This window comes from Salvelinus namaycush, chromosome 25 (assembly GCF_016432855.1).
Source record: "Salvelinus namaycush isolate Seneca chromosome 25, SaNama_1.0, whole genome shotgun sequence".
Taxonomy (NCBI): Eukaryota; Metazoa; Chordata; class Actinopteri; order Salmoniformes; family Salmonidae; genus Salvelinus; species Salvelinus namaycush.
Genome location: NC_052331.1, coordinates 39380489 through 39395770, shown reverse-complemented (window position 1 = coordinate 39395770; position 15282 = coordinate 39380489). Strand labels below are relative to the sequence as shown.

Here is a 15282-nt window from a genome sequence, read left to right as displayed (position 1 = left end):
CAATTGTGTTCGTTGTCTGTAACTCATGCCTGCTCTTACCATAACCCCACCGCCACCATGGGGCACTCTGTTCACAATGTTGACATCAGCAAACCGCTCACCCACACAACACCATTCACATGGTCTGCGGTTGGGAGGCCGGTTGGACGTACTGCCAAATTCTCCAAAACAATGTTGGAGGTGGCTTATGGTAGAGAAATAAGCTTTTTGTGCGTATAGAACATTTCTGTGATCTTTTATTTCAGCTCATGTTACCAACACTTTACATGTTGCGTTTTATATTTTTGTTCAGTGTACAGTATATTAATGTTCAGTTCGCCAAAAAACATTATTTGAATCATAACACACGGAAAAGCACACAGCGTGCATCAGGATAAGACAGAATAGAAAATACATCCAACCAACACATATCACTATACAGTTTGCTCTAGGCTATACACTTTATTGTCTGAGACTAACGTCCAGTATGGTGACGTGTTGTATCTTGCATGTGCTTGACGTGGTGTGTCATCAACTAGAGCCAGTGGTATCTAGTCTTCCCGGTCAAAATTGTGTGTAACCTATGGGTGTTGACTGAGGGTTTTAGCCCCTAATAGTTGAGGGAAAGACTAGCGGCAATGTTCTTAATACTAGAAGTATCAACGTGCTTTGAACACATGGTAAAATTGGCGAGCCAGTGGGCGATTTTCATCAGTTGTTTTGTGTGGGCAGGTGTTTAGAGTAGATAGTGTGAGAGCACTATGACTAGTCAGGCGTCATATAGCACACCAGAAGTTCTACATGGCCACCAGGAGTGGATCAGATTGATGTCACTGACAAACATAAGTGAACTCGATTCAGGGAAAGCACAACATACATGGTTTTAATAACTGACAAAATATATATATATTTTTTAATCTCAAGAATTGAATGTTTTCAATATGTCCCCCTTTTCAAACAACCGGTTCAAAACCCAAAATATATTAAAAACAGAGCACTAAAAACTAAAAATACCAACTTCTAGCACATATTCGCTACAGATATATAAACTGAACTATTCATGTATGTAACTGTTTGTGTGCATAAAAAAAAAAATCTCTTAATTCCTCTCCTTAATAAAAATCAAGTAGAAATCTCTAGAATAGAAAATAAAAAAAGGAGTCGACTTAAAAGTAGACCAGCTGCATTTCGTTTTTTTTCCCCCCTCTCTTGTATTCGTTCTCTCCATCCAGGTGGGCTTTGTGAACTTTGCCCTCTGCTAAAACACAGTAGAGCCTGGGAGGGCGGGCGGCGCAGCAGAAAGATGCTGGCCTCCCTAAAACAAGCCCCTATCCAAACCGAGGAGCTTAGCAAAGCTCACTTACAGTAGGGGAGTGCTGATTCATATCTCAGTAATAACACAAAAGAGGTCAGCCTAGTTGGTCAAAGGTGTATTGTGGCATTGATATAACTGAATCGGGGAGACCAGCAATGAAAAAGAGGATGTTTTTCCTTCAGTGTTGGGTATAGGGTAGGAACCAGCAGACACCATGGTCCCTTGAAGAGTATGGTTTCACTACCTGTATTCTATGTCGACTTCTACTCATATTCGGTGGTAGAACGGGAGGCTCCTCAGTGGAGGCTAGCCCCCTGGTCCTCAGTGTGGAGGCTAGCCCCCTGGTCCTCAGTGTGGAGGCTGCTGAGGGGAGGACGGCTCATAATAATATCTGGAATGGAGTCGATGGAATGTTATCAACCACAAGGAAACCACGTCTTTGATGTGTTTGATACCATTCCATTGACTCCATTCCAGACATTATTATGAGCCATCCTCCCCTCAGCAGCCTCCACTGAGGACCAGGTCTCAGTGTACAGTAGGCAAGACTGCAGCCATGGCCCATCACACAGTCAAATGTACCCCAGGTCCACACTCAAATCCCCGTCTTCTTAAGGGATGCGTCTGGCAAGTCATAAAAGAGGGATGGGAGCAGACTCCGTCCCCTAAAAGACAAAAGTTCTGCTGTTGCTCCTAGCATCGGTCACCGCCTGCAATGGGATGAGAGATGTATTTTGATGTTCCATTATTTCAAAACAAATCCAAGTACATTCACAATTCCATCTATTTTACTTGGTGCTAGATTAACGTAAATTGATACAGTTTAAATTGTGGATAGACACGAGTATACTAGGTTATTGGGCTGGACCAAGCAGCAACACACCGAATTGATTCTTAATTAGTAGAATCAGTGACTTGTTCATTCGGCACCAAACAGAAGAAATCATCCTGAAACAGGGACTACCTGGTTCCTTTTTATTTTCCTATTCAAAACGTTTAGTTACAGTGTGCCCTACTGAACATGACCCATGTGTTTGGCTGTTTGTCTGGAGCAAAATCCAGCAAAATCCAGCATCGGCATCAGCACCAGTAGGGTTAGTTTGCCCTGAGTTCTCCTCTTAAAGGGATAGTTTGGCATGTTGGCACTACAGTGCCTTCAGAAAGTATTCACACCCCTTGACTTATTTCACATTGTGTTGTGTTACATCTGGAATTCAATAATAAAACATTTTAAAAAACATGAGCTGGCGCACACCCAGAAAATAGTTTGTGTGGAGGTGCTGACTAACAGCGAATAAACTCGCACACTCCACGTATAATCTCCCAGCAATTTAATGGGTATTTACAAACGTTTCGGCATCACTGTGCCTTCCTCAGGGTGATGTCATGAATACTTGAACTAGGTTATGTAAACACACAGTGCAATTAGTGTAACCAATAACAGTGGTGAGGGGTGTGTCATAATGATTAAGTTAATTAAAATGAATTGGTGAAACTGTTAAAAAAATTGTATATGGCATATTAAATATTATGCTATTGTTATCATATAGAAACATAATGGAATATTGTACATCATATTAGCATCAACATACATTATTGTTTCATTCAATTTCACATAATTTTCTATTTCATTTTTGTTACATGTAATATTGGTTCAACCTTAATATATAATGATCATCATCAACAGGGGGAACATATTAGGTGTACGCTAATAAGCTGTAAAAATAATTATTACATTTATAAGACTTGTTCATAAAGGAAAATGTGTTCATAAGAAGGACCTGAGATCAAAGTCAATATTCAGACCACTAGGGGTCAATGTTTTTAGACAGGATATCCTGTCTCTCTTTGTAGTAGTAGGATCTCGATGTTACCTCCTCTCCTTGGTAGAGCAACATGCTCAGTGCCTGTGTATTGGAGGGAGGAGATGGGATGGTTAGCTTCAACAAAGTGAGCTGCTACTGGAGAGTCAGTGTTCTTACACCTGATTGAGCTGCGGTGTTCAGCTATGCATTGTTTTAATTGTCTTTTCGTTTGTCCTACATAGGCTTTTCCACATGAACAGGTGGTGAGATTGATTACCCCCTTGGTCTTGCATGAGATGATACCTCTCACAGGGATCTTTCGACCTGTATGTGGGTGTCTGAAGAAAGATGGTTTTTTTTGGTGCAATTACACTGTGCGCATGAGCCACATTTGTAGTTCCCATTTGGGATAGGTATCTGAGTGAGCTCAGGGGGCATGTCAGATCTCACCAAACTATCTCCAATATTGCGACCACACTTATAGACCACCAGTGGGGGTTCCTTGAAGAGGTGTGCAATTATTTTTGTCTGATTGCAGAATATGCCAGTGCTTTTTCAGGATTGCTTTCATTTTCTCCGAACCCCTTGGTGTTCTTAGTGCAAAAGACAGTTGCGTTGTTTTTCTTCTTTGGTTGAGTTTTTAGTAATTCCTCTTGTTTTTTTTTGATATTTTCATCATTGCAGCATCAAGAGTTTTGTCCTTGTAGCCTCTCAAACATAACGCTTTGTATTCAGGACAAAAAGTTCATTTATTTGCCACGTGATGTTTTGGAAAAATATTATTCTATATAGGCTTCCTTCTTTTAAAAAAAATCTTTATTTAACTAGGCAAGTCAGTTAAGAAAAATTCTTATTTTACAATGACGGCCTACCCTGGCCAAACCCTCCCCTAACCCGGACGATGCTGTGCCAATTGTGCGCCGCCCTATGGGACTCCCGATCATGGCTGGTTGTGATACAGCCCGGGATCAAACCTGGGTCTGTAGTGGCAACCTCTAGCACTGAGATGCAGTGCCTTAGATCGCTGCGCCACTCGGGAGCCTTCTTTTAACTCTGTCATTTAGGTTAGTATTATGGAGTGACTACAATGTTGTTGATCCATCCTCAAGTTCTCTCATACAACTCTCACACAACCATTAAACTCTGTAACCGTTTTAAAATCACCATTGGGCTCCATTGGTGAAATCCCTGAGCAGTTTCCTTCTTCTCTGGCAACTGAGTTAAGAAGGACGCCTGTATCTTTGTAATGACTGGCTGTATTGATACACCATCTCAAGCCTAATTAATAACTTCACCAAAGGTCCTTCGCTCAAAGGGACATTCAGCATCTGCTTTTATAGATTGTTTTACACATCTACCAATCAGTGCCCTTCTTTGCAAGGCATTGAAAAACCTCTCTGGTCTTTGTGGTTGAATCTGTGCTTGAAATTCACTACTTGATTACAGAGAATTTTTATGTGTGGGGTACAGAGATGGGGTAGTCATTCAAAAACCATGTTAACCACTTTTATTGAACACAGAATGAGTCCATGCAACTTATTATGCGATTTGTTACATTTTTACTCCTGAACTTATTTAGGCTTTCTATAACAAAGGTGTTGAATACTTATTGACTCAAGACATTTCGGATTAATGATTTTTCTCATTTAAAAAAACATTCTACAAACAAAATTCCACTTTTAAATTACGGGGTATTGTGTGTAGATCAGACAAATCTAAATTCAGGCTGTAACGCAACCAAATGTGGAAAAAGTAAAAGGGGTGTGAATACTTCCTGAAGGGACTGCATCTATTTTTCCCACAGATTAAGTCATGGACCAATTTTTATGTCTCTGCATCCAGTATGAAGGAAGTTACAGGTAGTTTCGCAAACAAATGCTATCTAGTGTTAGCCCAAAAGCTGGAAGTCTTCGGGATCAGCCATCAAGTACATAAAGGGCTTCGTTACCAAAATCTCAAACTATCCCTTTAAGTTCTCCAGAATTCTATGTTACCTTTGCGTGACGGCGCTGTAGGAGTCCAGGAGCTGAGTGCTGGCCACTTCCAGGTTCCAGTTGTACATCTCCAGCATCTTGAGACACTCCAGCCTGGTCTTCAGGCCAAGACAGAACAGCTGCTCAACCTTGACAACAACAGGATCAGTTACAACTCACCCTTACTACTCATCATCTCTGAAAACATTGTATTATTCATGTATCTGTCATCAGATATTTCAAAATCAGCAAATGTTTTGATGGGTTAACTTCTGTAAAAAGGACTTATCCCGTTTGTAAGCTAGAGCGGTTTTATTTCCACAACTTCCTAAGGAAAAATAAAGAAAGTCGCACACTATATACAGCCAATGATTATAGATCACTGGGAGTTTATACATCACTGGGAGTTTATACAATTGAAGTCGGAAGTTAACATACACCTAGGAGTCATTAAAACTAGTTTTTCAACCACTCCACACATTTCTTGTTAATGAACTATAGTTTTGGCAAGTCGGTTAGGACATCTACTTTGTGCATGACAAGTAATATTTGCAAAAATTGTTTACAGACAGATAATTTCATTTAGAATTCACTGTATCACAATTCCAGTGGGTGAGACGTTTACATACACTCAGTTGAGTGTGCCTTTAAACAGCTTGGAAAATTTCAGAAAATTATGTCATGGCTTTAGAAGCTTCTGGTAGGCTAATTGACATCATTTGAATTAATTGGAGGTGTACCTGTGGATGTATTTCAAGGCCTACCTTCAAACTCAGTGCCTCTTTGCTTGACATCATGGGAAAATCAAAAGAAATTAGCCAAGACCTCAGAACAAAAAATTCTAGACCTCCACGAGTCTGGTTCATCCTTTGGAGCAATTTCCAAACATCTGAAGGTACCACGTTCATCTGTACAAACAATAGTACGCAAGTATAAACACCATGGGACCACGCAGCCGTCATAACGCTAAGGAAGGAGACGCGTTCTGTCTCCTAGAGATGAACGTACTTTGGTGAGAAAAGTGCAAATCAATCCCAGAACAACAGCAAAGGACCTTGTGAAGATGCTGGAAGAAACAGGTACAAAAGTATCTATATCCACAGTAAAACGAGTCCTATATCAACATAACCTGAAAGGCCACTCACCAAGGAAGAAGCCACTGCACCAAAACCGCCATTAAAAAGCCAGACTACAGTTTGCAACTGCACATGGGGACAAAGATCGTACTTTTTGGAGAAATGTCCTCTGGTGTGATGAAACAAAAATAGAACTGTTTGGCCATAATGACCATCTTTATGTTTGGAGGAAAAAGGGAGAGGCTTGCAAGCTGAAGAACACCATCCCAGCCGTGAAGCACGGGGGTGGCAGCATCATGTTGTGGGGGTGCTTTGCTGCAGGAGGGACTGGTGCACTTCACAAAATAGATGGCATCATGAGGGAGGGAAATTATGTGGATATATTGAAGCAACATCTCAAGACATCAGTCAGGAAGTTAAAGCTTGGTCGCAAATGGTTCTTCCAAATGGACAATGACCCCAAGCATACTTCCAAAGTTGTGGCAAAATGGCTTAAGAACAACAAAGTCAAGGTATTGGAGTGGCCATCACAAGCACTGACCTCAATCCTATAGAAAACTTGTGGGCAGAACTGAAAAAGCGTGTGCGAGCAAGGAGGCCTACAAACCCGACTCAGTTACACTAGCTCTGTCAGGAGGAAATGGGCAAAAATTCACCCAACTTATTGTGGGAAGCTTGTGGAAGGCTACCCGAAACGTTTGACCCAAGTTAAACAATTTAAAGGCAATGCTACCAAATACTAATTGAGTGTATGTAAACTTCTGACCCACTGGGAATGTGATGAAAGAAATAAAAGCTGAAATAAATAATTTTCTCTAATATTATTCTGACATTTCATATTCTTAAAATAAAGTGGTGATCCTAACTGACCTAAGACAGGGAATTTTTACTTGGATTAAATGTCGGGAATTGTGGAAAAACTGAGTTTAAATGTATTTGGCTAAGGTGTATGTAAACTTCTGACTTTAACTGTACATCACGGGGAGTTTATACATCACGGGGAATTGATACATCACGGGGAGTTTATATAGTGCTGTGATTAGAAATGTTGTTATTGTAGGTCCCAGCAACTATGGTGGATGAGTAACCAGGCCAACGTAGTACAGCTCTGATTGGCTCCATAGTGTGACAAGGTAATAGTGCACTACCACCAAGGGCCCCTACCTTGAGGTAGTGCACAGCTTTCTGCACGTTCCAGTTGTGGTTCTGGAGGGCTGTCTGACACTCCTCTACAGTCACGCCATGTACAGCCTCCTGCACCTGTGGATGCCACACAAACAACCAATCAGCTCTGCAGTCCTCTACAAAATCAACCAATCAGGTCAATACTGCTGCTACACTGACCAATCAGCTCGGCAGTCCTCTGCTGTCAATCAAAACCACATACACAAAACTTTAAAAAAAAAATAATGATTCAACTATGCTCAGACACTAACACTTTAGTGGCATGCTCATTATGTTTGGTCTACAAGTCTAATACATTGTGGGAAAGAATAGGTGTTGAGTGTCTATCAGTCTTTGAGTGAGTGAGTGGCTTCAAATTGTATTCTCTGCACTCGTACACTCCACCTCATGGATTTAAAAGGAATGGACTGGTCTGAGCAATATGGTGGAAACTCCCTGCAGCCATGCTTGCACCAATCCAATGCTTTTAAATGCATAGAGGAGTGAATGAGTGCACACTTTTCAAAAAGGGTACAGAATTGAAATGCAGCGAGCGTGTGAGTGCTTTAATGAGTGAGTGAGTGACTGAATGTCTGTCTGACTGCCTGCTTTAATGCAGACTCCTTATTGAACCTTTTCCAAGACCCTTTTCTCAGTCCATCCATCTTCCCAAGTGCTCTCGGTGCACAAATTACATTTGGTTGTTATACATCAAATAGAATTTGGTTACAGTTTGAAATATTGAATTTCGATTTAGTTAGGAAGTAATCAATCCACCAGTAAGGAGAAGATGTCTATAAGCAAGCAGACAAACAGTGCCTCCAGCAGGAGTTGATGTTATGGAAAGACTGGTCAGGAATTGCCCTCTGTTGCCCCCTGCTGTTCAATGATGGCACATGAAACACCAAAAACACTGTCTCCAAAGCAAAACAAAATAACACACTATTCCAAGGATCATCAGCTACATTCAGCTGCGGGGCAAATATGTCTTGAGCGTCTGGTCGGTGGACCGGAACATAATTACAAATAATTTGTAGAGCACTAATATACGGATATAATATTTGACTAAAACATATATAGTGCACTCCTTTTAACTACAGCCTATGGGGCTCTGGTCAAAAGTACTGCACTATATAGGGAATAGTGGACTGGTCCCCCAACAAGTCAGCTTCCAGTTCAATCTAGGTGTTGATTGCATCTGATCCCACAGACCAATCTTTAGAAGTGTTATGCCCATAGCTTATGTTAAGACAATGCCAATTACATGGGTTGGGAAAACAATTTACTATATTATACAACTTCAATGACATGGATTGGGACAACAATTTACTATATTATACAACTCTAATTTCATTCCACAGTGCAATGTAGTCTTATAAAATAATCTTTGATGGCTACTTGATTGGTTAAGAGAGTGTTGATTTCGATCGATTGGTTAGATAGTTTGCTCAGGGCTGTCTGTGGACCGAATCCCAGTACTTTAATCCTCTAGGGACTTGGGAAGTTTGATTTGTCACCAAAATGATAAACGAACACGGTAAAGAACAACGGGTGGGTGTATCCTCTAACTCTGCCAAAGTCGATTTATTGTAACTCGATTTCTTGTTTCTTTTAATACTTTTTGTATCATTTTTCTTGTTTTCTGAATCAGTAGTTGTGCTCTTTGTCTCCATATCAAACATACTGTAATGCCATACTGTAGCATCATTACTCATACTTCATTACTCATACCTCATTACTCATACCTCCTTACTCATACCTCATACCTCCTTACTCATACCTCATACCTCCTACCTCCTTACTCATACCTCCTACCTCCTTACTCATACCTCCTACCTCCTTACTCATACCTCCTACCTCCTTACTCATACCTCCTACCTCCTTACTCATACCTCCTACCTCCTTACTCATACCTCCTACCTCCTTACTCATACCTCCTACCTCCTTACTCATACCTCCTACCTCCTTACTCATACCTCCTACCTCCTTACTCATACCTCCTACCTCCTTACTCATACCTCATACCTCATTACTCATTTTATTTGGTTGTAATATAACAGTAATGGTTTCCTCCCCCTTTGTTTTTTTTGTTTTGGTAGGCCTATTTGTTTGTGTTTTGGTAGGCCTATGTGTTTGTGTTTTGGTAGGCCTATGTGTTTTTGTTTTGGTAGGCCTGTGTGTTTTGGTAGGCCTATGTGTTTTGGTAGGCCTATGTGTTTTGGTAGGCCTGTGTGTTTTGGTAGGCCTGTGTGTTTTGGTAGGTCTGTGTGTTTTTGTTTTGGTAGGCCTGTGTGTTTTGGTAGACCTATGCGTTTTTGTTTTGGTAGGCCTGTGTGTTTTGGTAGGTCTGTTTGTTTTTGTTTTGGTAGGCCTGTGTGTTTTTGTTTTGGTAGGCCTGTGTGTTTTGGTAGGTCTGTGTGTTTTGGTAGGCCTGTGTGTTTTGGTAGGTCTGTGTGTTTTGGTAGGTCTGTGTGTTTTTGTTTTGGTCAGTCTGTGTGTTTTGGTAGGTCTGTGTGTTTTTGCTTTGGTAGGCCTGTGTGTTTTGGTAGGTCGGTGTGTTTTGGTAGGTCTGTGTGTTTTTGTTTTGGTAGGCCTGTGTGTTTTGGTAGGCCTATGTGTTTTTGTTTTGGTAGGCCTGTATGTTTTGGTAGGTCTGTGTGTTTTTGTTTTGGTAGGCCTGTGTGTTTTTGTTTTGGTAGACCTATGTGTTTTTGTTTTGGTAGGCCTGTGTGTTTTGGTAGGCCTGTGTTTTGGTAGGCCTGTGTGTTTTTGTTTTGGTAGGCCTGTGTGTTTTTGTTTTGGTAGGCCTGTGTGTTTTGGTAGGCCTGTGTGTTTTGGTAGGTCTGTGTGTTTTTGTTTTGGTAGGCCTGTGTGTTTTGGTAGGTCTGTGTGTTTTTGTTTTGGTAGGTCTGTGTGTTTTTGTTTTGGTAGTCCTGTGTGTTTTGGTAGGCCTGTGTGTTTTGGTAGGCCTGTGTGTTTTGGTAGGCCTGTGTGTTTTGGTAGGCCTGTGTGTTTTGGTAGGTCTGTGTGTTTTGGTAGTCCTGTGTGTTTTGGTAGGTCTGTGTGTTTGTGTTTTGGTAGGCCTATGTGTTTTGGTAGGTCTGTGTGTTTTGGTAGTCCTGTGTGTTTTGGTAGATCTGTGTGTTTTTGTTTTGGTAGGCCTGTGTGTTTTGGTAGGTCTGTGTGTTTGTGTTTTGGTAGGCCTATGTGTTTTGGTAGGTCTGTGTGTTTTGGTAGTCCTGTGTGTTTTGGTAGGTCTGTGTGTTTTTGTTTTGGTAGGCCTGTGTGTTTTGGTAGGTCTGTGTGTTTTGGTAGGTCTGTGTGTTTTTGTTTTGGTAGGCCTGTGTGTTTTGGTAGGCCTGTGTGTTTTGGTAGGCCTATGTGTTTTGGTAGGTCTGTGTGTTTTTGTTTTGGTAGGCCTGTGTGTTTTGGTAGGCCTATGTGTTTTGGTAGGTCTGTGTGTTTTTGTTTTGGTAGGCCTATGTGTTTTGGTAGGTCTGTGTGTTTTTGTTTTGGTAGGCCTATGTGTTTGTGTTTTGGTAGGCCTATGTGTTTTGTTAGGTCTGTGTGTTTTTGTTTTGGTAGGCCTATGTGTTTGTGTTTTGGTAGTCCTATGTGTTTGTGTCTAATAGACTATGTCCTTTCCAGTCGTCAACTGATTACGGATTATAAAAAGCCAATCTGACTGGCGCTTTCGGTACTACACACCATCTTGACCTGGTCTGTTGTGGTTCCACCCGCTGCCCTGCTGGCTGACCCCTCAGAGCTGACCCTAGGCAGGCTGAGGAAGGCCTTCATGCCCGGCCGGCAGCCCAGACTGCTGTTGTTGTTGGAGAAGTTGGCCTTGAAATCTCCTCCCTTGCTCTGCTGCTGCTGGTTCACCACCATTGGCCTGACCGTGGCCGTGTTGGCCTGCTGCCTCTCCTCACAGATCCCACTGCCGCCACCGGTCGGCACGTTTTCTGCTTCCCTGAAGAAGCGGTCGAAGCGGTCCAGGTAAGGCGGCCTCTCGGGCAGGAGGTAGTAGTGCGTGTTGCTGACTTTGCGGCCGTCGCGGACAATGGGCAGGATGCATGGCCCCTTGGCCAGGTCCTTACCCTGGGCTTGTGCTTGGATGACCTTGAGCGCGGCGTATTTTGGGTCCGAGGCAAAGCTGTGCGTAGTGGGCATGATCTTCCCCGGGGATGTGGAGAGGTAGGATCCGTATGTGGCCGGAGGAGGGGCGCTGGGGCAAACCATTGTCCTCTGCTGGGGGGAGCCCACCTGGAGCCCCATGGGACTGGGGGTGCGCGAGCCTGGCTGGGACAGGGGGTTCCGTGGGGGGATCTGAGGGGGCCGGTCCTGGACTTCCTCGGAAGCTGGAGCAGGGGACAGGTCACCGGACCAGCGGGTGTAGTCCCCTCGTTTGACGGGGCGAGGCGGGATGGGAATGCGGGGAGGGATCTGGGGCTTGTCCTCGGAGAAGGATAGGACGATATGGCGGTGCACGTCTATGGACTGGAGGCCTGAGCTCGGTGACGGAGAGGGGGGCTGGGGAACTCCTCCTGTGGGCACATTGAGCCTCCTCATGCACTCCTGCTGGAGCTCCTGAAAGATCTCTGCTGATTGGGAGAAGGATGTGTAGGCCTGGCTCTGTTGGGAGGGTAAGAAGAGGTTGTCCTCCAGGGGTTTCCCCTCCTCCCCAGCCGGGATGGCCTCCGTGGGGCTGTGGCTCTCACCCATCCCCCCCTGCTGTCGCTGCTCCAAGCTGTTGATGGAGCTCACTTCCATGTCCTCCTCGTCCTGCGCCACGTCATCGTACGCAGGAGGTGGAGGTAAGGGGCGGGCGTCCCAGTCCACCACTGGCGTTGGGTGTAAAGGGCAGGGCAGCGAGCACCATGGGCTCTGAGGAGGAGTCCTGTCCAGAATAGACTCCGCCTCCAGGGCCAGCTTGACCAATGAGGGCAACTGTAGCTCCGCCACTGGGGAGGGAGTGGGTGTGGCCGGGGGAAACTCCTGCTCAAAGTTGATGAGCGACACCTTGCTGGGGGTGTGGCCTGAACCCGTAGTCCGTTCCCCCTGTTTGGAGGCGGAGACCCAGGCGGCGGGTTTGAGCTTGAGGATGGAACCTGCTTTCCGTAACGACAGCCTCTTGAGGCCTGAGGCGGTTAGCTCATCGTCCTCAGTCACTGAGTCGTAGCATGGCTCTGGACAAATAAACAGACAAACAAACACAACTTAATGACTTTGGCAACAATACCCTAACCCAACTCTGTAACCTCTCCTCGTGTAGCAGTGTAGTCCATCCCCAAGGCCCCAGCTGTCTACATTGAGTGCTCAACCTTGAGTGCTGCCTTTGATGTGAGGTTTATTTATGCGCATAATGTCCCTGAAATGAGTAGGTAATATTCCTCAGTGTGTCCATCTGTAATGTCTGCATTTCATACACTGTGTATGAATGGAAACAAACACAATCCTACAGAGAACATTAGCTCTTTAAAGATGTTTAGGATGAAATCATAAACATTAAACTCATAAACATTAAAAAGTACCGTAATCATAAACATTAAAGTACCGTAATGATAAACATTAAAAAGTACCTTAATCATAAACATTAAAAAGTACCGTAATGGTAAACATTAAAAACAACTGTAATCATAACCATTAAAAACTACCGTAACAACTTGTCTTTTAACCCACTCAATGCACAGCAACCCAGACTGCCCCGTTTGTGGGAGAGAAACGACAAGGAGGAAGAACACAAATGGAGACACTGAGAAGAGAAAGAGAGAACAGAGAAGAAGGCGGGAGCTGGGGGGAGAGGAGACACTGGCTGGGGGGGGAGAGACGACACTGGCTGGGGGGGGGGAGACGACACTGGCTGAGGGGGGGGAGAGACGACACTGGCGGGGGGGGGGGAGAGACGACACTGGCTGAGGGGGGGGAGAGACGACACTGGCTGTGGGGGGGGGGGGAGAGACGACACTGGCTGGAGGGGGGGGGAGAGACGACACTGGCTGAGGGGGGGGAGAGACGACACTGGCTGGAGGGGGGGGGAGAGACGACACTGGCTGGAGGGGGGGGGAGAGACGACACTGGCTGGGGGGGGAGAGGAGACACTGGCTGGGGGGGGGGAGAGACGACACTGGTGGGGGGGGGGGGAGAAGACGACACTGGCTGAGGGGGGGGAGAGACGACACTGGCTGGAGGGGGGGGGAGAGACGACACTGGCTGGGGGGGGGGGGAGGGGGGAGAGCGACACTGGCTGGAGGGGGGGGGAGAGACGACACTGGCTGGAGGGGGGGGGAGAGACGACACTGGCTGGAGGGGGGGGGAGAGACGACACTGGCTGGAGGGGGGGGGAGAGACGACACTGGCTGGAGGGGGGGGGAGAGAAGACACTGTCTGGGGGGGGGAGAGACGACACTGGCTGGGGGGGGAGAGACGACACACTGGTGGGGGGGGGGGAGAGACGACACTGGCTGGAGGGGGGGGGGAGAGACGACACTGGCTGGAGGGGGGGGGAGAGAGAGACACTGGCTGGGGGGGGGGAGAGGACGACACTGCTGCGGGGAGAGACGGACACTGGCTGCGGGGGAGAGACGACACTGGCTGCGGGGGAGAGACGACACTGGCTGCGGGGGAGAGACGACACTGGCTGCGGGGGAGAGACGACACTGGCTGCGGGGGAGAGACGACACTGGCTGGGGGGAGAGACGACACTGGCTGGGGGGGAGAGAAACACCAACCAGTGAGAGAAACACCAACCAGCGAGAGAAACACCAACCACTAAGAGAAACACCAACCACTAAGAGAAACACCAACCAGCGAGAGAAACACCAACCCACTAAGAGAAACACCAACCAGCGAGAGAAACACCAACCACAGAGAGAAACACCAACCACTAAGAGAAACACCAACCACTAAGAGAAACACCAACCAGCGAGAGAAACACCAACCACAGAGAGAAACACCAACCAGCGAGAGAAACACCAACCACTAAGAGAAACACCAACCACTAAGAGAAACACCAACCAGCGAGAGAAACACCAACCAGCGAGAGAAACACCAACCACTAAGAGAAACATCACACAGCGAGAGAAACACCAACCACTAGAGAAACACCAACCAGCAGAGAGAAACACCAACCACAGAGAGAAACACCAACCACTAGAGAAACACCAACCACTAAGAGAAACACCAACCAGCGAGAGAAACACAACCACTAGAGAAACACCAACCACTAAGAAAACACCAAAGCGAAGAGAAAACACCAACCACTAAGAGAAAACACCAACAGCGAGAGAAACACCAACCACTAAGAGAAACACCAACCAGCGAGATAAACACCAACCACTAAGAGAAACACCAACCACTAAGAGAAACACCAACCAGCGAGAGAAACACCAACCACTAAGAGAAACATCAACCAGCGAGAGAAACACCAACCACTAAGAGAAACACCAACCACTAAGAGAAACACCAACCAGCGAGAGAAACACCAACCACTAAGAGAAACACCAACCAGCGAGAGAAACACCAACCAGTAAGAGAAACACCAACCACTAAGAGAAACACCAACCAGCGAGAGAAACACCAACCACAGAGAGAAACACCAACCACTAAGAGAAACATCAACCAGCGAGAGAAACACCAACCACTAAGAGAAACACCAACCAGCGAGAGAAACACCAACCACAGAGAGAAACACCAACCACTAAGAGAAACACCAACCACTAAGAGAAACACCAACCAGCGAGAGAAACACCAACCACTAAGAGAAACACCAACCACTAAGAGAAACACCAACCAGCGAGAGAAACACCAACCACTAAGAGAAACACCAACCAGCGAGAGAAACACCAACCACTAAGAGAAACACCAACCACTAAGAGAAACACCAACCAGCGAGAGAAACACCAACCACTAAGAGAAACACCAACCAGCGAGAGAAACACCAACCACAGAGAGAAACACCAACCACTAAGAGA

The 15282-nt window shown here is 45.3% G+C and overlaps 1 protein-coding gene across 1 annotated transcript in view; it reads right to left on the bottom strand.

Annotated features, from left to right (window-relative positions):
• Window positions 1-234: 234 nt before the first annotated feature.
• The window catches only part of LOC120019938 (activated CDC42 kinase 1-like), a 26259-nt gene continuing 11211 nt past the window's right edge, over window positions 235-15282 (bottom strand). Inside the window, exons 3-6 of the mRNA XM_038963349.1 lie at window positions 11021-12498; window positions 7313-7408; window positions 5094-5221; window positions 235-2004 (exon numbers count right to left, since the gene is read on the bottom strand). Of these exons, the coding sequence (XP_038819277.1) occupies window positions 1998-2004; window positions 5094-5221; window positions 7313-7408; window positions 11021-12498 (1709 nt within the window). The 3' untranslated portion in view covers window positions 235-1997. The remainder of the gene's footprint in view (window positions 2005-5093; window positions 5222-7312; window positions 7409-11020; window positions 12499-15282) is intronic.